At 32.4% G+C, this 23,352-nt stretch overlaps 1 protein-coding gene and 1 pseudogene across 1 annotated transcript; both read left to right on the top strand.

The window, feature by feature from the left end:
* Nucleotides 1–1,232: 1,232 nt before the first annotated feature.
* On the top strand, nt 1,233–10,772 carry LOC102599265 (pentatricopeptide repeat-containing protein At5g04810, chloroplastic-like; annotated as a pseudogene).
* A 9,329-nt stretch (nt 10,773–20,101) lies between these two features.
* Nucleotides 20,102–20,812, top strand: LOC107058994 (transcription repressor OFP13). The gene has a single exon (XM_015305323.1). The coding sequence runs from the start codon at nt 20,102–20,104 to the stop codon at nt 20,810–20,812; it is 711 nt and encodes a 236-aa protein (XP_015160809.1).
* Nucleotides 20,813–23,352: the final 2,540 nt, after the last annotated feature.

The raw sequence follows: 23,352 nt of genomic DNA, 5'->3' as shown, positions 1-23,352 counted from the left end.
ACTTCTGGAGAGTGTTAACCTGGTGCATTTTCATTTTTACGTTTAGTCGATCCACTTCAATGTTACTGGTCCTTTTTGACCTTAAAACTTTTTGTTAATTTTTGTTTATTGGTGGAGTTGAAGTTTTATAGATGTGTTCATACCAAATATTAATGCATCTCTTCCTTTTCTGGTAAGATGTTTCCCAAGAAGTCGAGGTTGGCTTCTTGTCAAGTGAAATAGCAGATATACTATACATAGGTTATTAATTACACTTCTTTTGTTGAAAATTTTGTAACTACTTTTCAAGGGAATTGATGGCACAAATAATTTTAAATGAAGTTAAATTCAGATTCTTTTTGTTTTTGAACCTAACGTCCAATTCATTTTGAAATCGGGTTAGTTTGCATTTGCGTTGAAAAGTTTAATTTTAGATGTAAAACACTTCTTTGACTTATTTCTAAAGTTTGAAGAGCTCAAGACTTTTAAGTAAGAATTGTCAAGGCTTTTACTCTAATAAAATATTAGGAATATTAATTTTATGTGATATATAACTAGACCGTCAAACTCTATTCTCTCAACCAATTCTCAAGGACGAAAGGTATAACATTAGATTTGAAGAGACATGGAAACTAGGTCTCTACTTCTTTGTGAGGAAGAAATGCCTTTTTATCATCTAGATTGATGTAAGCGCATAACAATGTTAATTATAATTAAGACTTACATTTGCGATCGTTACAGCTAAACTAATCGAGGAAGGAGGAGGGAAAGGATGACGAACATCGAATAAATTAGAGTTATCACAGAACTAGATGATGTTCAGTTCTTCTTTGATGTTGTTAAGCCAAGAGCACAAAGCGGCCTCGCAAATAACAACACTCCTTCCCCGTATGAAGTTCGAAACCCTAAGAAAATCCTTGAGTGAATTGTAAATATTTTTGTGTTAGTTGACCTAAGCTGCAAAAACTCATTTTACTCTACTCTTTGTGGTTTGAATTTTAAATTGATTAAGATGAAATATATGAAATTTGAGTTATTCGTTATCATATCAAATATTGTGGTGGAATGATAAGGTCTAGCAAGGCGTAGTTGATTGGTCATACATGACGCATTTAACGAGTATTACACAATGTAAATTTGAATCAATTAATGTCCTAACGTGGATATCGAATACCGAGTGCCGTGCATTTTTATCAATTACCAAAATTGCCCCTGAAGTGCCACAGAGCATGTTAACATTATGAACTCTCAACACACTGTTCTGCTCTCTCAGTGGAGTTGATGATAATGGACAGCATTATCTTCTCCCTCTCCTCCACCGCACACTACTCTCCATCTCCGCCACCCTTCACCACCTCCATTCTCGCCGGAAAACACCATCCCTCCTCCACCTCCATCCTCTCCCTCAAATCTTCCTCCGACTACCCTGAAAAACCCACCACCTCCACCAGCCTCCGCCGCCCCACCACCAATAAGCCCCCTGATACCACCACTCATTCTCAGAATCTTGAATTTTCCAAAAACCCCTTAAAACTTCTCCTTAATTCCCCTCCTAACACTTCACCACCACCAAGCCTAACTAACAAACTTTGGTTATCCAACAAACTCTCACCACCCCCACCACCCCACCCACTATTAGCACCTAGTGAAGGAGATGGAAGTGATTTGGACATTTTAGATGTTGAAGAAATGCAAAAAAGTAGTGAATTTAGGGAAAAAGGGAAGGTCTTTATTGGGAATTTACCAATTTGGGTTAAGAAGAAGGAGCTTACTGAGTTCTTTAGACAATTTGGGCCTATCAAGAATGTGATTTTGATAAAGGGTCATCATGAGACGGAAATGAATAAGGGATTTGGGTTTGTGATATATGGAGGCTCAACTGCAGAAAAGGCAGCAATGAAGGCTGTTGAGTTTGATGGGGTTGAGTTTCATGGGAGGGTGTTGACTGTTAAATTGGATGATGGGAGGAGAATGAAGGCGAAAACCGAGGAAAGGAGGAGGTGGGTGGAAGGGGAAGATGATGTGGAGTATAGGTCCAAGTGGCATGAGGAGCGGGAAGGTTCAAGAACTGAATTCAGAAAGGTTTTAGATACAGAACCAGAAAATTGGCAGGCCGTTGTGCAAGCTTTCGAGAGAATCAAGAAGGTATCATGTTTATTGAGTTTCCCGCAATTTACTTTTCTTGCATTGCTCATAGCTCCTTGAAGTGTAATTCCAGTAAGGTTGTAGGAAAACAATGAAGGAAGATAAGGAATTGGAATTCTAAGTATGTAGTATGGGATTTGTTCTTATAGCAATAGTTTTGGTGCTTACTTTGTGCATGCTAATGTGTTCTTACTTTTTACTAATGAGTAATTGATAGTCTTGACCGTATTAGCAAAGCTTAAACTAGATCCCACAAAAGTGATATAGGCTGTGAACATGTTTCATATGCAGTGCATGGTTATCTACTTGGTTATTTTTAATTGATTGACTTTTTCTTTATACCCGAGAGACTTGGAATTTAGGCCAAAATATCCTTTTGAGTCCTGACATGCTAATAATGCTACCATTATTAGGCTGCAAAATGACAGGAATCAATTTCCTTTCATAAGCTGTAGCTTGCCCATCAAAATGATATTCCTCTGGCCCATTTTATGTAAATGAATTTATGTTCTTGAAACATTTGAATGTTGTACAGAACAATATTGTTAGTAAAATGGTGGCTAATATTCTGGACTCCCCATTATAGAATGAGTATTGTATTTGAGGATACAAGTTTTAATATCGCCAAAAATATGATTTCTCATTAGTGCAAGTTGTGATTATCCACTTGCTCTTTTTATTGCTTATCCACAACTGCAATGTGATTATCAAATGAAAGGTGATGTATATTCTTGCTATATTCTATATCTGTTCGAGTCTCATAAGCTTCTCCTCTATGAAACAATGGATTTTACTTCGGTTGACAGGTAATTAGCTAATTTATACTCGAAGTGGGTAAAGTACAACATGCTTCTGCAGAGCTCTTGATCATATTCTTTCAGAGGAAGTGATACCTTCTTTTTGTAGCCATCCAGGAAAGAGTTTGGTTTAATGGTGAACTATTATGGACGGCGTGGTGACATGCATCGTGCACGTGAAACCTTTGAAAAGATGCGTGCTCGAGGGATAGAGCCAACAGTTCATGTGTATACCAAGTAAGTTCCCCTGCCAAACTGTTGTTTCAGTTTTAATTAGTCCTTTGTTAAGCAAAATATTGTCGGAAATTACTCCCAACACTAGTGAGTAGATATGTTGAAAGCCAATGTATTTTTCTCCATCCATTTTTGACATTCTTTCCCTTTGCCTGAAGCCAGTGCTCATTGCCCGCTTCCTCTTCTTATCTATTGATTAGGACAATTGACCATGATCCTGGTGGAATTCGGTCGATTAGTAACTGTCTAGGCTTCTTCTACTTTCTGCTATTTTTAGTTTTTCTGGATTTTGGTACTTTTTCCCCTCATTTTGCATATCCTTTTTGGAATCACACCTAGAATAGAAGTTTTACCTCAATTAAGAATCTTGCCTAGGCCCTAGATTAGGAGTTTAGGTGTAGGAGTTGCAAACAATTGTTTAAACATTATTTTATTTTATTAATCTTTTTGATTATCGCTTATTCTCATTGTTTTCTTAACATAATTCTTGCTGAAATTTTCTCTTTTCCCAAGGTTTGAACATGAGTTCCTTTATTAATTGCATAGTTTGTGCTCCTTCATTTTTATTTTTATTTTTGAAAACTGGTAACATGTTTTCCTCAACATACCTTAATGCTGGCCACCTCCAAAATATGAGCTTACAAGGAGAATATTAACTACAGAATTCCTAAGAAGTCCATTATCTGAACTTCATCTTCTATCTTTACATTACTCTTTACACCAAAAACATAAAATTGTGATACAATTCCATTTGATCTTTTGTATGGAACTAGATCTGCCTTAAAAAATTCTTTCATTTTTCTCCTTCCATATACTCCACCAAATACAGGCTGGTATGTTCTCCACCATCATTTTTTACTCTTACTCCCACCTCTTCTTATCTAGCAGCTTAGTAAATCTGCAGTGTGCTCTGGCGTTGTCCATTCCTCCCTAGCCAAACAGATAAAGAGTGCCCAAACTTGTGTAGTTACCTTACAATGAAGGAACAAGTGACTATTAGTTTCTGCAGCCTCCACACATAAAGGGAATCTAGAGGCTATCTTAAGTTTCCTTTTCTGAAGTGCGTCATTGGGTGAGGCATTCTTTCGTCACCACTAGCCATGTAAAACATTTCTACTTTGTTGATGCCATGCTTTTCCAAGTAGCTTTCCATGGACCCTTGGGACTTCCTGCCATCTCAAATAGACTCCACTTGTAAACTTTATTCACTTAGAACTGCCCATCTTCATTGTGTCTCCATCTAATTTTTCCTGGTCCAGTGGTTGTCCCATGGAATTTCCCACTCTTCCTCCTTCATTTCTCTTTTCTCTCTCGTACTCGAAAAAGGAAATTTTCCTTCAATGTTGGTTGGAAATATTTATTCACTGTTAAATACTCAAAATGGTTGTGTTCATTCTCTTAGTATGGCTAAAGCATCTAGGAAATTTTTACAACTTCACTCGTTGGGCTTCAAGTTCATTGCTCAAAAAGCTTTAATTTTACCATATTCTCTGTATTGCTATTGCAGCCTCATCCATGCTTATGCAGTGGCTAGAGACATGGAAGAAGCACTATCTTGTGTGAGGCGAATGAAAGATGAAGGAATTGAAATGAGTCTCGTGACTCACAGCATCCTTGTTGATGGATTTGCAAAACTGGGCAATATAGAGTGAGGAATCGACATGCCTTTAATTGTTATTCACACAGCTTTGTCTCTGGTTACCTCTTCTTGTAAAGTTTTTGTCTGTGTTGATATTTTGGTTGTGTTTCCATTGGATTTTTATAAGGTTGTGTAGTTTGAAAGTGTATTGCTCTCATTTTAATCTTGGTTTAGTAAATGACCTAGGAAATGTAAAACTAAAAACTGAAGTTTGAAGTTAAAATTTCAAATGTAAGTCAACAACAATTTTATTGACTGTATTGTAAGTGTGGATATATTAACTGTGCATAATTGTATTACTGAGTTATTTGTTGGAATATAGAAATATATAACCTATTTCTAGGTTTTATATAATGTGTATATAATTATGATAACTATATGGGCTAATCCAACACAACCCCCTGTGGGAATAAAATGTCCTGTCTCAAACTGTCAGAGTGCTTGCTAGATTATTTTGTTGCTTGACAGCTCTTGAAGTAATTGAAACTGATTGTACGCAATGACATATTCCCACAATGTAGTCTTGATTTTATGCTGGAATAATATGTCTGCTTTGAGGTCAATACATGATACCTGAAACAATGTCTTCGCACTAAAGCTACTTTTGTGTTATCAAGTTTTTTTTTTGGAGAAACTCGTTATCTCAACTTTTGTTGTGGTTACATGGTGAGAACCTTGTTCCTAATCTTTCATTTGTTGTTCATTTTTGTGGAAGAGCTGCAGAGCAATGGTTTAAGGAGGCTAAAGAGAGGCATCCGACTTTAAATGCTATTATATATGGCAGCATCATATATGCTAACTGGTGTGTTTTCTTTGATATTTAGCCTTTCTGCTTTTCAATTTTAAGTTGGAGTTCATTATGGTCTTATATTATGCATGCAACTTCAAACTAGCGAACCATTTTTCTAATTCCCACTGTTCACTGAAATTCACTTTCTTCACGCTCCCTGATATTTCATTCATGTTTCTTGGATATCATTGCAAGTTAGTGTTATCTGTTTGGGTTTTTAATGAACTGACAGCCAAACATGCAATATGGACCGAGCTGAAGAGTTGGTTAGGGAGATGGAAGAAGAGGGTATTGATGCTCCAATTGATATCTATCATATCATGATGGATGGTTATACCTCGATAGGAAATGAGGACAAATGTCTCATTGTATATGATAGACTTAAGGCAAGTATTATTTAGTATAATTGCATAGATGAATGAAACTTACTTATGCTTGGTCAAATGTTTTTCTGTACTACATACAATATAGAATAGTATGAAAAATTATCAACCTACAAACTGAATGCATGATGTCACTGTTTAGTATGGAACTCTTCACAGAAGGATAATATAATTTCTTGTAAAAAAAGAAACACCTTTCTGAAAGGAGAAAATACAAAACCTTTCTGACAGTGTTTTGAATATGAAATAGGACTTCTGAGTAGACCTTGCAATGGTCATGAACAGCTTTGCGTTCTTTGAATCTTTCTTTGCATTCCTGAATTGTCTAATGTGGTATTGTAATATCTCTTGCAGGAGTGTGGATTTACACCTTCAGTTGTCAGCTACGGATGTTTAATGAATCTCTATATCAAGGTTCCTTTTTGTCATTGCTGCCAGTGAATTTGTAACTTTCATTCATTAGCATGCTGATTTGTTTTTTGGTCTTTTGTAAGAAATTCTGATCTGATACCTGCAACAGAGTTCATGTAAATAGTAGCAATGGGCAAAAAGGATAATTTAGTTCTACTGGGAGTCATGACCATGGTCTCCTACTTGAGACCCCAGAGTCTGCCTCCTCAAAACCAAAAGTTTCAACAATATGGTTGACTTAGCTTGTGGAATTCTTAAACCAATAAATTCTAGCAATTTTGTAAGCAGCAAGTTCCCATAAGGTGCCGGAGACTAGAGTCATGTGCATCAAGTCAGTTATTTTACTAAATTGAATTGCTTGGTCGTATTATCTGTATTCATCCCTTTCCCTTTTTACAGCAAGTTTAAAAGGTGTCTGTCTTTCAACATTGTTCATGTCTTAGAAATTAGAATAACAGGTGCCATATGCCATCTTGATAGTCTCAATTTTGAGGCTATTGCTTTCTCCGACTTTTACAGCTTTGCTGGTTTTTAACCCTAAGTAAAGACAAACAACATCTGGCGAAGTGTTTTAAGTATCAATCCAACACTCAAATTGGTATCCTAAATCATTTATTACTCTTACTTATCAGAAAAATATTTTACTAATTCCATGGTCTAAAGCTATGATATTCCTGCAATATGAAAACTTTACCCATTTGGGCCTATACTTGTAGTAATTAATCTCCAGAGGCGGATCTATGATTTAAACTTGATGGGTTCAGCCTTTAAGGTTCTACCCCTGAAATCATTATACAAAAAAATTAATGGGTTCAGATCTAGTGCATGTTGAAATTTCAGTAGATTTTCACATATATATCTATGCTCCACATCGAAAATATTGGGTTTGGATGAACCCCGCACCAAAAGGTTCCATCTGCCCCTGCTAATTGCAATATAGTGAATTGCTGATGAGTTGTTGCACAACTTCTTAATTCATTTGAAATTTGTATATCAATTTTATACCCTGGCAGGTTGGTAAAGTCTCCAAAGCTTTTGAGGTCAGTGAAATGATGAAGTTGGCTGGCATAAAGCATAATATGAAGACATATTCCATGTTGATCAATGGATTCATTAATTTGAAAGATTGGGCAAATGCTTTTGCAATTTTTGAGGATGTGATAAGAGACGGCTTGAAGCCAGATGTGGTCCTCTATAATAACATTATCAGAGCATTTTGTGGCATGGATAACATAGACCGTGCTGTATGTATAGTTGAGGAAATGAAAAAGGAGAGACATAGACCTACTTCACGGACTTTTATGCCAATTATACATGCCTTTGCTAAAGCTGGAGAAATAAGAAAAGCACTTGACGTTTTTGATATGATGAGAAGGAGTGGCTGCATCCCAACTGTTCAGACTTTCAATGCATTAATTCTTGGACTTGCTGAGAAACGTCAGGTAAATCTATGTTCCAGAATCTAGTTTTCATTTGGACATGCTTAAAAAGGAAATATTTGTGTTACCTGTCCATTTCTATAAAGGGTACTGGACGTGGCATGTGTACTGACTGACAGGTTCCAGTGATTTATATACATAATTGATTTTTTTTAGTAACTGTCTAAAAGACCAATTATGAACCACCAAGAATTCACATGAAAATATATTCTTGTGGTGAACTTGTGGACTTATGCCTCACCACTCATCATGCACTTCCTGTAGAAAGTTAAAAGAGAAGAACAACTTTCTCTCATTAGTCATTCTGGTTGGGTTGACCGAGAAGTAATCAGGAGTAAAATTAATCAAATGGAAATATGTTGCTTTATGGCTTTGTTATGCGTAGCAAGCCAGCATAGTTAGACTAAGATCTAACTTACCTATCCTAACAAATGAATTCACGTGCCAAATTACTGATTCTTCATGAAAATGCACTCTCATTTACAACTTGAGAGTGCGTTCTTCCTGCTTCCGCATATTAGAAAGTATTTTACAGCCCTTATGACAAAAAATTGTTGACCTCTCAAAGAAGGGAAACCTTCATTGACCATTTAGACAGAAATAAACTGATCTATAGCTGGAGTTGACGTAGCAAACTGTGGACATTATTAGCATGAAATGCTATATGGATATTAAGGATCAACAACTTTTGTGTTAGGTAATCTTGTAGAACCGAACTTGAATTTCGCTAACCAAATATGCTAATGTTGATGTTCTGTTAATAATAAATAGCTTGTGAACTCCTAGATGGCTTCCAATGTTAGATGTAATTCCAGATGGATTTATAGGATCACAATTTTCTTCACATACAGCATCTCTGTTTCCTCTTTCTTTCTGGGGCTAGGAAGGGCTTAGAACTGGTATTGCCTTTGGCATTACAGTATCTTTTGCCTGGTATTGCTGTGTGATTGAACTCCTTTACTTACGGGTTCAATTTTCATAGTGGAGTCTGTAATTCCATGTTTGAAAATTATCAGGCCTATCAAACTTCTTTTTGTAGACCCTTTTCATTTGTTTGCTTTATATTTAACTCGATGCAGATGGAGAAAGCTGTGGAAGTTTTAGATGAGATGTTGCTTGCAGGAATTAGGCCAAATGAGCGTACATATACAACCATTATGGATGGTTATGCATCTCTTGGTGATACAGGAAAAGCTTTTGAGTATTTTTCAAGAATTAAAGATGAGGGTCTGGAGCTTGACATATATACATATGAGGCATTACTCAAGGCATGCTGTAAAGCAGGCAGGATGCAAAGTGCTTTGGCAGTGACAAAAGAAATGAGTGCCAAAAACATCCCGAGGAACACCTATGTGTACAACATATTAATTGACGGGTATGGAGTCTACATATTTGGTTGTATCTGCTTGCAAACTATTTTATAGCATCATAACTTTCATCTGACTTTGAACCTTTGGGGGATGGGAGGAAGGAAGTAAATGTTGATTAGCACATTGCTTTTAACAGCTATATAAACCTTCTATTTGATGGTATTTTGCCTCCGGCTATCTTCTTATACTGTATCCCGTCATAATTGCTATGTTCTCTGTGCAGATGGGCTCGAAGAGGTGATGTTTGGGAGGCTGCTGACCTGATGCAACAAATGAGGCAAGAAGGGGTTCAACCTGACATCCATACCTATACTTCTTTCGTAAATGCTTGTTGTAAAGCTGGAGACATGCAGGTATCCATTTGATGATATTATACAGTTTAGATGCTTTCATATTTGCTAATTCAGCTTCGTAAAAATGCCTGCAAATGGATATGTTGATCTCATTTGTTGCTTTGTGTACTGTTCTATACTTTTAACTTTCAGTAATGATGTGCTTTATACTTTCTGGGTTTTTCAAGCACTTCCAATGAACATCCTGGAATTTTTTGAATACTATGTGAAATATATTTGATGTAGTTGCTTTGTCTCTACTAATGCTTGTGCTAGTCGGAATTTGAGTGTAGTTGCTTTGACTCATATCATATGCTCTGCATAGTGGTAGCTTTTGTTGGCAAAAGAAGTATGCTCTTTATTTTCCCAAATATCCAAACGACTACAATCTTTTTTCTTTTCATTTCAGAAAGCGACAAACACAATTCTAGAGATGAAAAGGGTTGGGGTTAAACCTAATGTTAAAACTTATACCACTCTCATACACGGTTGGGCACGGGCTTCACTTCCTGAAAAGGCTCTAAAATGCTTTGAAGAGATGAAGCGATCTGGTTTGAAGCCAGACAAAGCCGTCTATCATTGTTTAATGACGTCGCTGTTGTCAAGGGCCACAGTTGCTGAATATTACATTATAGAGGGGATCCACCGTGTTTGTGAAGAGATGGTGGAATCTGGATTGACTGTTGATATGGGAACTGCAGTTCATTGGTCCAGATGCTTGCGGAAGATTGAGAGGACCGGAGGTGATTTAACAGAAGCACTTCAGAAGACCTTCCCTCCTGATTGGAATTCCCACAGAAATCTCAATGCAGCTTCAAATGATACTGGAAATACTGGAGCGTCAGACAACGATGATTACGATGATGGTCCTTTCTATGAGACTGACAGTGACGATGAGACAAATTCCCCTGCATTATAATTAGAAGGTAGCTTGATGAAAGCGAACCCCCCTCGTTACTGTACATGCGACTCTCACCGCATACGGCTCGCACAATGACTCGGTTGCCACGCTCTCCATCTGTTTAGATGTACTAGGTTGAGCTATTTTTGTGTAGAAAATACAGAAAAGAGGTGTTAGATGTAGATGAAATTTTGACACTAGTTGTGTCTTCAATGTTGTTTGATCAAGATTGCAAAATTCAATGTATTCATGTTGTAAATGTCTTTACTTTTTCCAGATCTTGGAGAAATTGTAGCCAACAGAAAATTATGTGTCTTCGACCTGAAATGTATACTATTATTATTTTCCCTTAGTTGAGATATACTATTTTTTTATAACGGTGGTGTCCAGACTAGAGACGATTGCTTCCATTACGAATCAGAAAGACACTAAATTCTCATTTAGGTGCTTTAACTACTATAGGTAGAGGGAGTGGTACGGAAAAGTCTTCTCTATAAGGTTTGAAATGGTGAATTAAAGAAGAAATCCATCATGTTCTTGTATGTTTGTCTTTTAATCTTTGTATGTGACCTCTTAACGAGAATAAAGATGAACTTCAATATAACATCTATCTTTGATCGGTATCTTTTTCAGAACATAGCTTTTTTGCCTTTGCTAAAGTTTGAACTCTAATCTCTCATAATTTAAGTCACACCATTAGGTGCACGATTCTTAATTATTGTCACCCAAATGTCTTAATTTAGACTATAAATTTCATTTTAATTTTTAATTTTATGTCCAATCAAATATTGATACATAAATTGAGACTATTGGAATGACAAGGAGTAATAGGAAGCCACCAACATATGGTACTAAAAATTACTTTGTTTGAAACATGTTTGTACCATCAAAATATGGTACTAGAAACTAGGTAGCATAGGATTTGTTACAAGAAATTTGGAAATTCCTTGTTGGATTTTAATATATTCTAAAAAATATGCTGTAATAATTTATGTTCCCTAAATTTTAAGGAAAAAAGGAATTGTACTATATTCCATTTAACTATGCAAACAATACTATCTATATGTAAAAGGTTAAAAAGATGAAAGGAAGGGGATAAGAATCTTGGTGAAACAAGAAGATGCTTATACAAAAGAAATGAGACCAAAAAAATAAAATGGAAATAGTAAAAGTTTAGCTCAAGTGGTAATTGTTGAGGTTCGAGCCCTGCGTCATGTGAACTAAGTTTGATATTTAAGTGAAGTTAACAAGATAGAAGGCTGGATCCATTATTTCCGAGCTTTTGAGGTACGTATCAAGTTTGATAAATTCATAGGGATGTATTTTTCTAGGCTAAGGTATGTATTAACGTCCTTAGTCCGCATTGATTAATATCCATAAAGAGATGGGTATAGGTTACACATTCTATTACGAGGAAACGAGATCTCTTGGCCTTTTACAATAGGACCGGGAAGGATGCACCTCTGGTGTACCAGTTATCGTGCCCACGGTAAACGCTGGGTAGCCAAGTGCGGAGCGGATAACTGCTGAAAGCATCTAAGTAGTAAGCCCACCCCAAGATGAGTGCTCTCCTATTCCGACTTCCCCAGAGCTTCCGGTAGCACAGCCGAGACAGCGACGGGTTCTCTGTTGAATAGAAGAAAATGACCTTTTCAGATCTCTTATAAAAGAATGAAGATGTTTTATGTGTAAAAATGAAAATCACATAAAAAAAAACGTGAAACTAAAAAAAGTTTGTAAAAAGCTAAAAAAAACAAACCTATGTCTCCCACATGTACTAATCTGTTAAATGAATATTTGGAACTTTGAATTACATTTAGGCATGTACTATAAAGTGAGATAACTCCTATTTTTATATATGCTTGGGATCATATTTAAGGGCAAGATAAGACAGTCAGGTATATAAAACATTTCGTATTTACGTTTTACATAATGTCACTATAAAAAAAGATCGCACCTTAAGATGTGTAGTATAGACAACCTATGTTAGTGGTTACTTCCATTTAAAACGAAATCATATATTATTTTTTGTTAGATACGAATATAATGTATTTCACTATGTATTGAAAAATCAAAATCCTGCTATGTTTCCTAATTAAACAAATAAAGCTATTTACGAACTTTCCTCTAAATTGAATGCTCCTTATTTTTATAAAAACGTGAAATATTTTCGAAAAAAATATATTTGGATAATACCAGCATGATATTGACCTGAATATGTCAGACTTAATTAGTAATTAGGAATCAAGAATTGTCCCATAATTATCACTATCCTAAAACATGCTAAGTAATGCTAGAATTGAAAATTAATTAGTTACAACTCCCTCAATTGACTTCTATTATTAATATAATAACATATCTCAAAACCTCCAATAATTATCTGAATTTGGTCATTCACGTCTTTCAAAATCTTTTTAATTAATTAAAAGTTGGGATAGTGGCACTTTTAATCCCTCGGTTATTAGTAAATTCTTATTTTGGTCCTTGTGAATTGTGAATTATTGAAGGGAATTCCGCCTTGGAGTAAAAGTAAAATTGTCTATGTGTGATTTACAAGGTCATATATTCAAGCCACAAAAGCGGTTGATGCTTGCATCAAGATAGACGACCTATATCACACCACTTAAGGGTGCAGCCCTTATCGAAACATGCGTGAGTACAAAATATTTAGTGTATTGAACTATATTTTTCCTTGTACTATATGGCTAACATAATTAACCTTCTTGTAATAATTAAAATATGTGCTTATATTATGGTGTCTATAGGTAGAAAATATGTTATATTTGAACTATTTTTATAAGTTTGTTACCTTAAATATAAAGTAACAATACAAATTTTACATAGCAAATGTGTGGGCAAATAAGTGATGGAAGGGTTTATAATAATTCATCAAATTTGTGATTATTCACAGCAAATTAAATGGATCAAAAAGTACACTACATCTCAATTAATTGAAGACTAAATATGCTTAGTCAGTTATCACAAAAATTAAAATCAAAATTTATCATTTTAATTAATTGAAAGTAATTATGAGAACAATTAGAGCAAATTAAAGGTATATATAATTGAGCTCCAATCATAGAATTAAGGTCAATATATCATTATGTACCCCACCCTGCTAGTCATGAGGAGTGGTAGAGAGGGGACAAAACAGTTCATATACATGCATTTTTGCCACTTGAGAAAATATTGTTTTAAAAATAAATAAATTAAGATTATGAGGATAAGAATCTCAATATTCCTAAACAAAATTTTCTAATTAATCACACGAGGGAAGTATCACAAGAAATTTCTTGATAATTTAAAAATAATTGAGACTAGATTAATAAAATAGCTTAAGTTGGAACTTTGTACTTGATTAGTTGGATATATAATTCTTGAACTAGTACTTTCAAAAGATTTATCATGATAACAAGAGGATGCGGCATGTGTATTAATGTGTTATATCCTATGGAGTTATTTTTCATTTGCTTAGCATGATGATATGTGTTCCCCCCTCCCCACTCCCCACCCCACACCCATAGGTACAACAAGAGCAATAAAAAAGTTATTTCCTCTGTTCCAATAATGTGGCACTTTTCATTTTTCGAGAGTCACAAATAGTTTAATTTTGATCGGCAAATTACGCATGGAATTTTCAAATTTGTTGAAATGAAATTTATATATTTATAAACTACGTAAAAAGTACTATAAGTCACAATAATTGACAATTTAAAATATTTAAAAGATGTATGAAAAATTTACGGTCAAATATAGACTTGTTTGAATCTCGTTATCCGAAAAGTGCCATATAAATTGAGACGGAGCGGGAGTATTAAATATCTTTGATCCGAGGATTTATTGGATACAATCTTTCTATTTTCTAATGTAAAGATACAATCCGAGTTCCTTTGCCTTTTCCTAACTTTATTTGTGGTTTTATATCAGATATGTTATAAATTGTGGATTTAAAACTACTCTCTATCCTAGTTAATTATATGATCGACACACTTTTATTTTTAATCAGTCTCAAAAAGAATGCTAGAAGGCGATCGATTAGCTTGGAGAGGAAAGGAAATCCGAAACGGAAAACAAAAAGGATAGGAATGAATTGAATAAAGAAAAAATATATAGAACCTTGAGCATTTTCTCTTCTCAGCAATGGTTGAGAGTAAAAAAAGGTATCCACATAGAAGGATTGCTGGTATACTAGATAGATGTTTATCTTTTTGACTTCAGTGAAAATGTTCAAAGCATCACCTTCGTCAATTATCTTGATGTCGAAAGGGAAGAGGACATGGTCTTACTTACTTAAAAGTAAAAAAAATGGGGAATTTCCTGTCTTAGTTTTACTTCCTTGAAATGACTTCTACCGCGTTTTTATTTGATAAATATTAATAACACTATAAACATTTTATCTATATTAAATCTCACTTATTTGATAAAATAATTACAAAAATATTTTTTTAAAGAATAATTTGAAACATTATAAATTCTTCCTCTTCAGAAATTATATAGAGGTGGAGGTACAACACATGTGTTTTGTCCACAAGTTAAAAGAAATAACCTCTATGTTATAGGTAGCAAGAAAATTGTTGATTCACTATTATTAGGCTATAGTCCAATTTCCTCAATTATATATATATATATGACAACCTTTTATCAGAGTTTAATCATTATTATATTGCATGCATGCATGCATGAATATATATAGCTCATAATGATGACCCCTTCTTCTTGTCTTTCTTTAGGCTACACTTCAAATATTTTTTTGGCTTAATAGATAGACAACCTTGTAAGTTTCTCAATAAATTTTATTTAAACACCCGAACGGTATATTACTTATTTTAACTAAGAACATGATTACACATTTCTATTAAACCTTGAATTCAAATTTTGATAAAAAAAATTGGGTCTTCTCAAGAGTCTGTTAGGTAGTTAAGATAACCACGATAAATATGCCATTTTTTTAGTTATACGTATCGACTTCAATTGAAATAAGCCTAATATTTTGTTGCTTATTGAGGCTAATGCATATAATTAAAGAAAATAACATATTTCAAATAGTTAGCTTATTTACATAATATACAGTACTTGTGAATATACACAATTTATTTTTCAAAATTTAAATTGAAAGTATCTAATAGAAATAGTGTATCACGCGCGTGTTTAGATGCTCAATTAGAACAAATTGTAATTCAAATCATGTTTAAATAAAATTTACTCACAAATTATTGACTATGTATTAAGCCAAGTTTTTAACAGAAAAATGAAAATATTGAATGTGTGAGTTTTTGTGTGTGCAATTATTTGTTCTTCAAAGATGTTTCTCTTTATTTGCTACAGTATATATACTCTTGTCTTTATTCATTTATATGCAATGTTTCTCTTCTTTATTCATTTACATGCAATGTTTCTCTTTATTTGCTACAGTATATATATATATACTCTTGTCTTTATTCATTTATATATGCATTTGTTTATATGAGTAGTATATCCAAGTGCCTTTTCTAATGATATTTACACAATAAATAGGAAGAAAATAATGGTTTGTCCAGTTTTGATTTGACACGAAATTTAAAAAAATAACTTTTTTCTAAATATTTTTGTAGAATGAATAGGAAGATGATAATTGTTTGCCTTTTTTATTTATTTTTAATCTATATTCAAGTGCCTTTACTAAAGATATGTAGAATAAAAATATTTTTTAATTCGTCGTCATCTTAAATATATCATGAGAAAAAATAAAATTAGAGAATTGTCAAAAAAAATAATAATATTCTTTTCAAATAAATTAAAAAAAAAATAGAACAAGCAAATTGAAACGCATAAGAGTAATATATTATGAGTATTTTTAGTACTCATGTACCCTCAAAATATAGTGTATGATGGGGACAAATTTGAAAGTGATTTGTCCTAAAGCATGCACACTTGTTAAATTATTGCTCTATATATTGTTTGCTTTTTCATTTGGAGTTCATAATTCGAGGTGCACGTTATATATTTGATCGATCAAAATAATCATATTCACAAGTTAAATATATAAGTATATTTACAGAAGTATATATATGAATTATGTATAGTATATATTAATATAAATTATGAGTGCTTTGGAGATTATGATCTTTTAATAAATTCAAAATTATTCCTTGAATCTTATTTTAAATGTTGTTTTGGCGAATAGATGAATTTATTCTAAAATATTTGGCGTTTAAAAAAAAAAGTAGTACTTTATTTCTTATTGTTTAGATATGTGGAATGTCTATTAAGTAGGTGTTTGGACTTTACATTTGAAGTTATGATTTGAAAATTATATTTATTTATGATATTCTGAACAAAACTTCAATTTAAGTTTTTTTATTTTTAATCCAAAATTTACCTAGAAGCTAGAATTTCAATTCTAAATATGTCAAAAAAAAAAAAAAAACTTGGCTCAGAATCTTAAATTCACAAAATAAAACTCATATTTATTATGAGAGTAGCTCCTCCTCTAAATGGACACATAACTAACAAGGATTGTCATGAAGTGATAAATACTCCTTTAATCTTAATCAGAAGTTTCGAGTTTGAATCCTCTTGGATACAAACTTGCTTTTATTATGGAACGTTTTACCCTTCAATGTGGTATATAGTTAGAAATAAAAATGATTTAATTAATATTTCCTCCGTTCTGATTTATACAAGACATTTAGAATATTAAAAGTCAATCAATTTTTTCTTTGATTAAAATTACTTATATACGTTTTAATTATTTCTAAATTGTTAATTATCACATTTTATAATATTTTTATATTCTTTTTAATATATAATTATTTTAAAAAATTTAAAGCTTCTATGTCTAAATTTACGGAAATTTAAACTTTGAAGTGTCACTTCATTATTTGAAGTATCGTAGTTATTTAATTGGTTGTACTACATGTTGACTACTTTATATTTTTGAAAAAAGAGAAAAAACTGCAACATAAATTAGTAGCGGCGGTGAATTATGGCATTGCAGACAAATAAAAGTAAATTCATTGCAAATAAATGGAAAGGTAAAAAGTAGAAGCAAATTATACTATTATAACTATCCTATATAATTTTGAATATCAACATTTGATGTCCCTTTCTCTGAATTTCTGAATTCTTTAATTATGTTGATGTATTAGAATTTGTGTTGTGACTTTAGTTGATAAATAAGTACTTCAGTTTTGAGAACGTACATGATTTAGATATCTTATCTTGATGTAAATTGAAAATTAAAAACTCTATTTCATTTTTACTGTGTCTTGTGGATATCTGATGTAGTGGCGGAGTTGGAATTTTTAATAAGGGGTTTAAAATCTGAAGAAGTAAACACATGAACTAATCAAAGGGGGTTCGACATCTACTATATATACATAAAAAAATTTAACAATGTATAATTAGTAATATTTTCCGCCGAAGGGGTTCACCGGTGAACCCCCTGAATGTATGCTGGATCCGCCCCTGAATTCTGATGTTACATCACATAAACTTTAGAGGTCATGTCTAGATGACCATTTTATAAGTTAAAGTGTTGATCAATTGTTTTAATAGAGACGAGTTGAGGTATCTAGATGTGTATACTCAAAGTTAAAGTGTTTAGTTGCCGATTCAGATTCAAAGTTTTCTATCTATGTATTATATCAATTATAAAGAACTCACATGATGTCTGCCTATCATCATAAGTTCCTTTCCTACCTTAACCTAGCTAGGTGAGCCTCATCGACATAATATCAATCATAGAAGTACCTATTTTGAATTTTTTTTTTCTAATGAAATTGTTTTTATCAATCTGATAATGGGTGAGAAATCATGTTATTAATGAATTTATCACGTTAATTGTATAATGAATATAATTTAAAGTTCACATAAACAATGGGCAGAGCTTAAACTCATTTTAGCATATAGATGTATTAAAACAACCTATAAAACAAAATAAAGAGCCAAATTTATAGCTTCTAGCAATCCAATATGTTACTTTTCATCTTAGAAAATTACTATATTTAGTAGTAACTAAATTGATGGCTTTTATCCCTAAGCGGGTGACATGAATCGGTGCAGTAGGTTGTATTTCATAACAAAAGAGATTATAGATCGATTCCTCTATGAATGTCTTTTCAGTTAAGTTTGTCACACCAATTTTGCCTAGAACAGCTTACATCTCCTATATGATTTGTGAGATATGTATGAAAATGATATATCAATACACACTAAAAAAATAGCGATCATGAATTTTTTGAAAATTCCAAAAATAAAATTAAGTTGATAGCCTCTAGTACAAGAAAGTGTATTAGAGAAACAAATCTAGATTATGCATGACAAAAGTAAAATGACCCTAAATGTTTGATAAAGACAAATGAATTAAGCAATGTTGGTTCTTAGAAAGTACAAACGACCAAATTTAAATTAGAAAAATAGATATTAAAAATCTATTTGTATTATTATTTTATTACATATATGATGTAGCTTGAAGGAACATATCTTATCATGAAATTCTGTAGCTAACATTATTATAAGAACTTGTCAATGATTAGATTAAGACATTAATTATTATGTGGCTGCATTTTGTTAGCTAAGCAGACTTGATGATTAAAAAAAGTAGTAATTGCAACATTTCTCTTATGCACACCTCTTAAAAAGAATATGAGTAATAATAATATATCCACTTAATTTAATAAATAAAGTCTGAAAAGGTAGGATATACCTTATTTTTAAGGAACAACAAAGTTATTTTTGGTAAATTCTTAATTAAAAAAATAAATAATTAAACATGATAAGATTAAAAGAGAAAATAACGACAACATAATAGTAAGATAAATACGATAATTGACGGAATAAAGAGTAACAATTGAAGAAAAGGAGGCTGGCTCCCTGCTTCTTCATAAAAAAAAAAAGTAGTAATGCTATCTTAATACTCGACATGCGAATTTTTCTATCTAGAATAATGTACTTAGTAAGTTACGATAAGTCATGTCTTGTCTGATCATACTCTCAGTTTTTCTTGGACCTACTCTCTTTCCTCTTTTAAAACATCCTTTTCAAGATATTGTTAATAAAGGCACTTTTCAATTTCTCGAAATGAGTAATTTCTTAAGAAATGCTTCCAAACTAAAAACATCACTTATTCAAAAATCGGAAAAAATATTATTTTGAATTTTTTTTTGGTTATATAATTTTCAGTTCCAATCAATTGCATTATTGCTATGTTCATTTCTTCGTGATAGTGCATTTATTAAATCCATTAAATTCTTATTTTAAAAAAAAAACATAAATACAATTAAATAACACACATGAAATAAACCTACCCACCACTCTCCCATTTCCTCTCCACCTTCCTCTCACCTCTCTCTCTTTATATCTCCCTATTCCTTTTTATTATCACCATTAATACCAACCAAAAAAAAGTCACAAACTTTTTGAAATCACTAGAATTTACAAACTACCCAAAAATATTCTTTGTATCCCAAAAACCATTAGAAACTACCCCAAAAAGTTGGATTCTTGAAAAAAAAAATTACAACTTTTTTTTTTTTATCCCAAATACCATTAACAAACAACCCCAAAAAGTTGGAATTCTTGAAAAAAAAAATCACAAATTTTTTGCATCCCAAAAAGTTGGATTCTTGAAAAAATCACAACTTATTGAAATCCTAAAAAGTTAGATTCTTGAAAAAATACCATTTTTTTATGGGCAAGAAAATGAATCTTGGTTCATGGCAATGGCCTTCTTGTACTCATTCCAAGACTCAATCTTTCAGAGCAAACAACAATAACAACATTTTCAAGACTATAAATTCAATCTTTTTAGACCCTTCAAACACTGATCATCATCATGGAGTTGTTGAAATTGAAACAACACCAGAATCTTGGTTCACAAATTCCTCAGAATCAGCAAGTTTTTCAACAGAGTCTGAAGAAACAGGGGAACCATTAATGGAGTTAATCATTAAAGGGGTTCGCTCCGAAAGACTGTTTTTTGAGCCAAATTGTACTAGCTCATTAATCTTAGAAGATCGTAATCAGAATCAGAATCAGAATCAGGAGAAATTAAAAGAAATTCAAGAAGATGATGATGAAGAATTGCCATTTAAGGAAAGTGTGGCATTGGCATTGGAATCAGAGGATCCATATGTGGATTTTAAGAAATCAATGGAGGAAATGGTGGATACACATGAGATTAAAGATTGGGAATCTTTACAAGAATTATTAGGATGGTATTTGAAGATGAATGGGAAAATTAATCATGGTTTTATTATTGGTGCTTTTGTTGATTTGCTTATTGGATTTTCACCTTCTAATTGTGATTCAGTTACTTGTTATTCTTCTGCTGCATCTTCTTTTTCTGCCCCTTCTTCTCCTTTATCTTCACTAGGAAACAAGGAGATTGAGGAGCAACAAAAAGGAGGGTAGTGTTAACTAGGAAAATTGTAATATTTATGTATATTATGGTAGGAGGGTAATAATAACAACGTTGATAACGCAACTAGACAACGCTCCACTACTTGCTAACATTTTGTACTATTTTTCGATCTTCATATCTACTTATTTAGGGTCATGTGTTCAGCAAACTACAGTTATGTCATGTCTTGTCTAATCATCTATCTTCGAGACTTCTAGGGTCTACTTCTATCTCTCTTTATATCCATTATAGTTAACCTCTCATACCTCTTCACTAGAGTATATCTGCATCTTCTCATTATATGTTTGAATCATTTCAGTTTCGCCTCTCCTATCTTGTTCACTATGGAGGTCACTCACACCTTGTCTTGAATAACTTCGTTCCTGATCATATCTCTCTTACTATGTTCATGTATTCATCTTAATGTTCTTATTTTCGTTACCCTCATCTTCTGAACATGCGAGTTCTTGATTAGTTGATCAATACTTCGCTCCATACAACGTAACATAGATGATCTGATCAACCTTTTATATCATTTCCCTTTAAAGTTTGATGACACATTTTTATTACACAAAACACCGAATACTAATTTTCATTTTATCCACTCTGTTTCAATATAATACGTAACAGTATCACTAATCTCCGCATTCCAAGTGGCTCTCAATTTCCAAGAGCAGAGCGGTGCCACAGGACCAAAAATAATGCCTACATTTTCATTAGAGTGATGTCCTTGCATAATATCATATTATAAAAAAACATAGTTTTAGTGGTAATAAATATGTACATTAATAAAATGTGTTAAAATCTTTTTCGTCATTAGTTAATTATCAATGGATCGAATATCGTTGCAGACTTTAAGGACATTGATAGACCATTAAACTATCACTATTAATTAATTATTGCTAAAAATTATTTTTGATATAATGTTATTGTACCTTACCATGATTAAAAGTACCTTCCTTTTGAATTTGGCATACCAACAAACACTGTCATTCTGCCTTTTTCATGGGTTTAAGACGATGTTTGGCAACATTAAATGAAGCACAATAGGTAGACAATGTAGATGCTCCCTCTATTTAAAATTATCTGACACTTTTTTCTGAAAAAAAAGATTTATTTTAATTTAATTATTTTATCGATTTTAAAGTTTAAGATAAAATTAATTAATTTTTCCTCATTTTTCTTTTGGTAGTATAATTTTTCTTGAAAACTACAAAGTTCTTAATTATGAGGCACTATTACTTCTTGAAGTTGTTAATTTAATTTATTGGCATAATACATAAATATGTCTTTTAATTTGGTCTCAACTAGTAATTATGTCTTCTAATTTTGGGTGTGCACAAGTAGACAGTTAAACATGCATCCTGCTAGATGTCCTACATGTCAATTTTGTGTCCTATGTGGCGTCTTACGTGTATTATATCACATAGATCATATGTATTTATTTGTTCAATTTTATACAAGTTCAAGTGTTTATTTGTGCACATCCAAAATTGAAGGGTATAAATATCAGCTGAAGTCAAATTAAAGGGTATATTTATGTATTATGTCTAATTTATTTGTAGGCGTCTATTTAGATTTCTACTCATTTCTTGGCAAGGTGACTTTAGCAATTGCATACTCATTAATGAAAATGACCCATAAATCGAGTAAATATTTAATGAAGAGAAATTATAATTTAGATACAAATTATGTTAAAGTAATAAAAAGAATCATCATAATTAATAGGAAAAATTACTTAAATACACAACACTTCTTTACCTATTCTCAATATTTCCCTACTCTTTCATTAAAATACAAAAATCCCTTATTTTCCCCCAATTCAACTTAACCGGATACTTTATTAGTTTAAGTATCCGCCCGTTATTAATTAAAGTATCCACACTGCTATATTATGTATCCGAAAAACACTAAAAAAGGGATTTTTGGTAATTAATGAAAGAGTAGGGAGAGGAAGTAATTTCTTTCTTATACTATGTCATTTGCCTAATTTTTACTAATTAATATTCTTAAGTAGCGTATAAGAAAAAATAAATATATAATTTGAAACGGAAAGAGTATATTATTAAAAAAAAAAAAAAAAAACATGTGTTCATTGATAAGAATTTGTGTCAAAAACATCTTTATGATTTTTAAAAAGGGTAGTTAGAAGATCATGTGGTGTGAATGAGAATATTGTCTCTATAAACATTAGTTAGAAGTAGTTTTCTATATGCATATACATACAGCCTGGATAACAAGGATTATAATTTATAGGTGTTTTATTAATTAGGACCATCCACTCATTCACCATTTAGTAGCTCACACAATATAATGTCTTGTTCAACTATGTGCCCACTATTTATTTATTTTTGGACCATATTCTTTGACTTTAATTAAGAGTTAGGCATGAATCTTGCATGAGATTCAAAGGGAGATGCTGAAATTTGTGTACAAGTAACATGATCAATCATGAGGTGAATTGAGAATTACAAGATTTCAGATTCACTTTTTTGTATGGACAAATTTTTTAAATAATTTCTTTTAATATATTTATGTTTTGATAAATATA

Source organism: Solanum tuberosum, unplaced genomic scaffold, assembly GCF_000226075.1.
Source record: "Solanum tuberosum cultivar DM 1-3 516 R44 unplaced genomic scaffold, SolTub_3.0 scf00745, whole genome shotgun sequence".
Lineage (NCBI taxonomy): Eukaryota > Viridiplantae > Streptophyta > Magnoliopsida > Solanales > Solanaceae > Solanum > Solanum tuberosum.
This window is presented reverse-complemented; position numbering and strand designations above follow the sequence as displayed.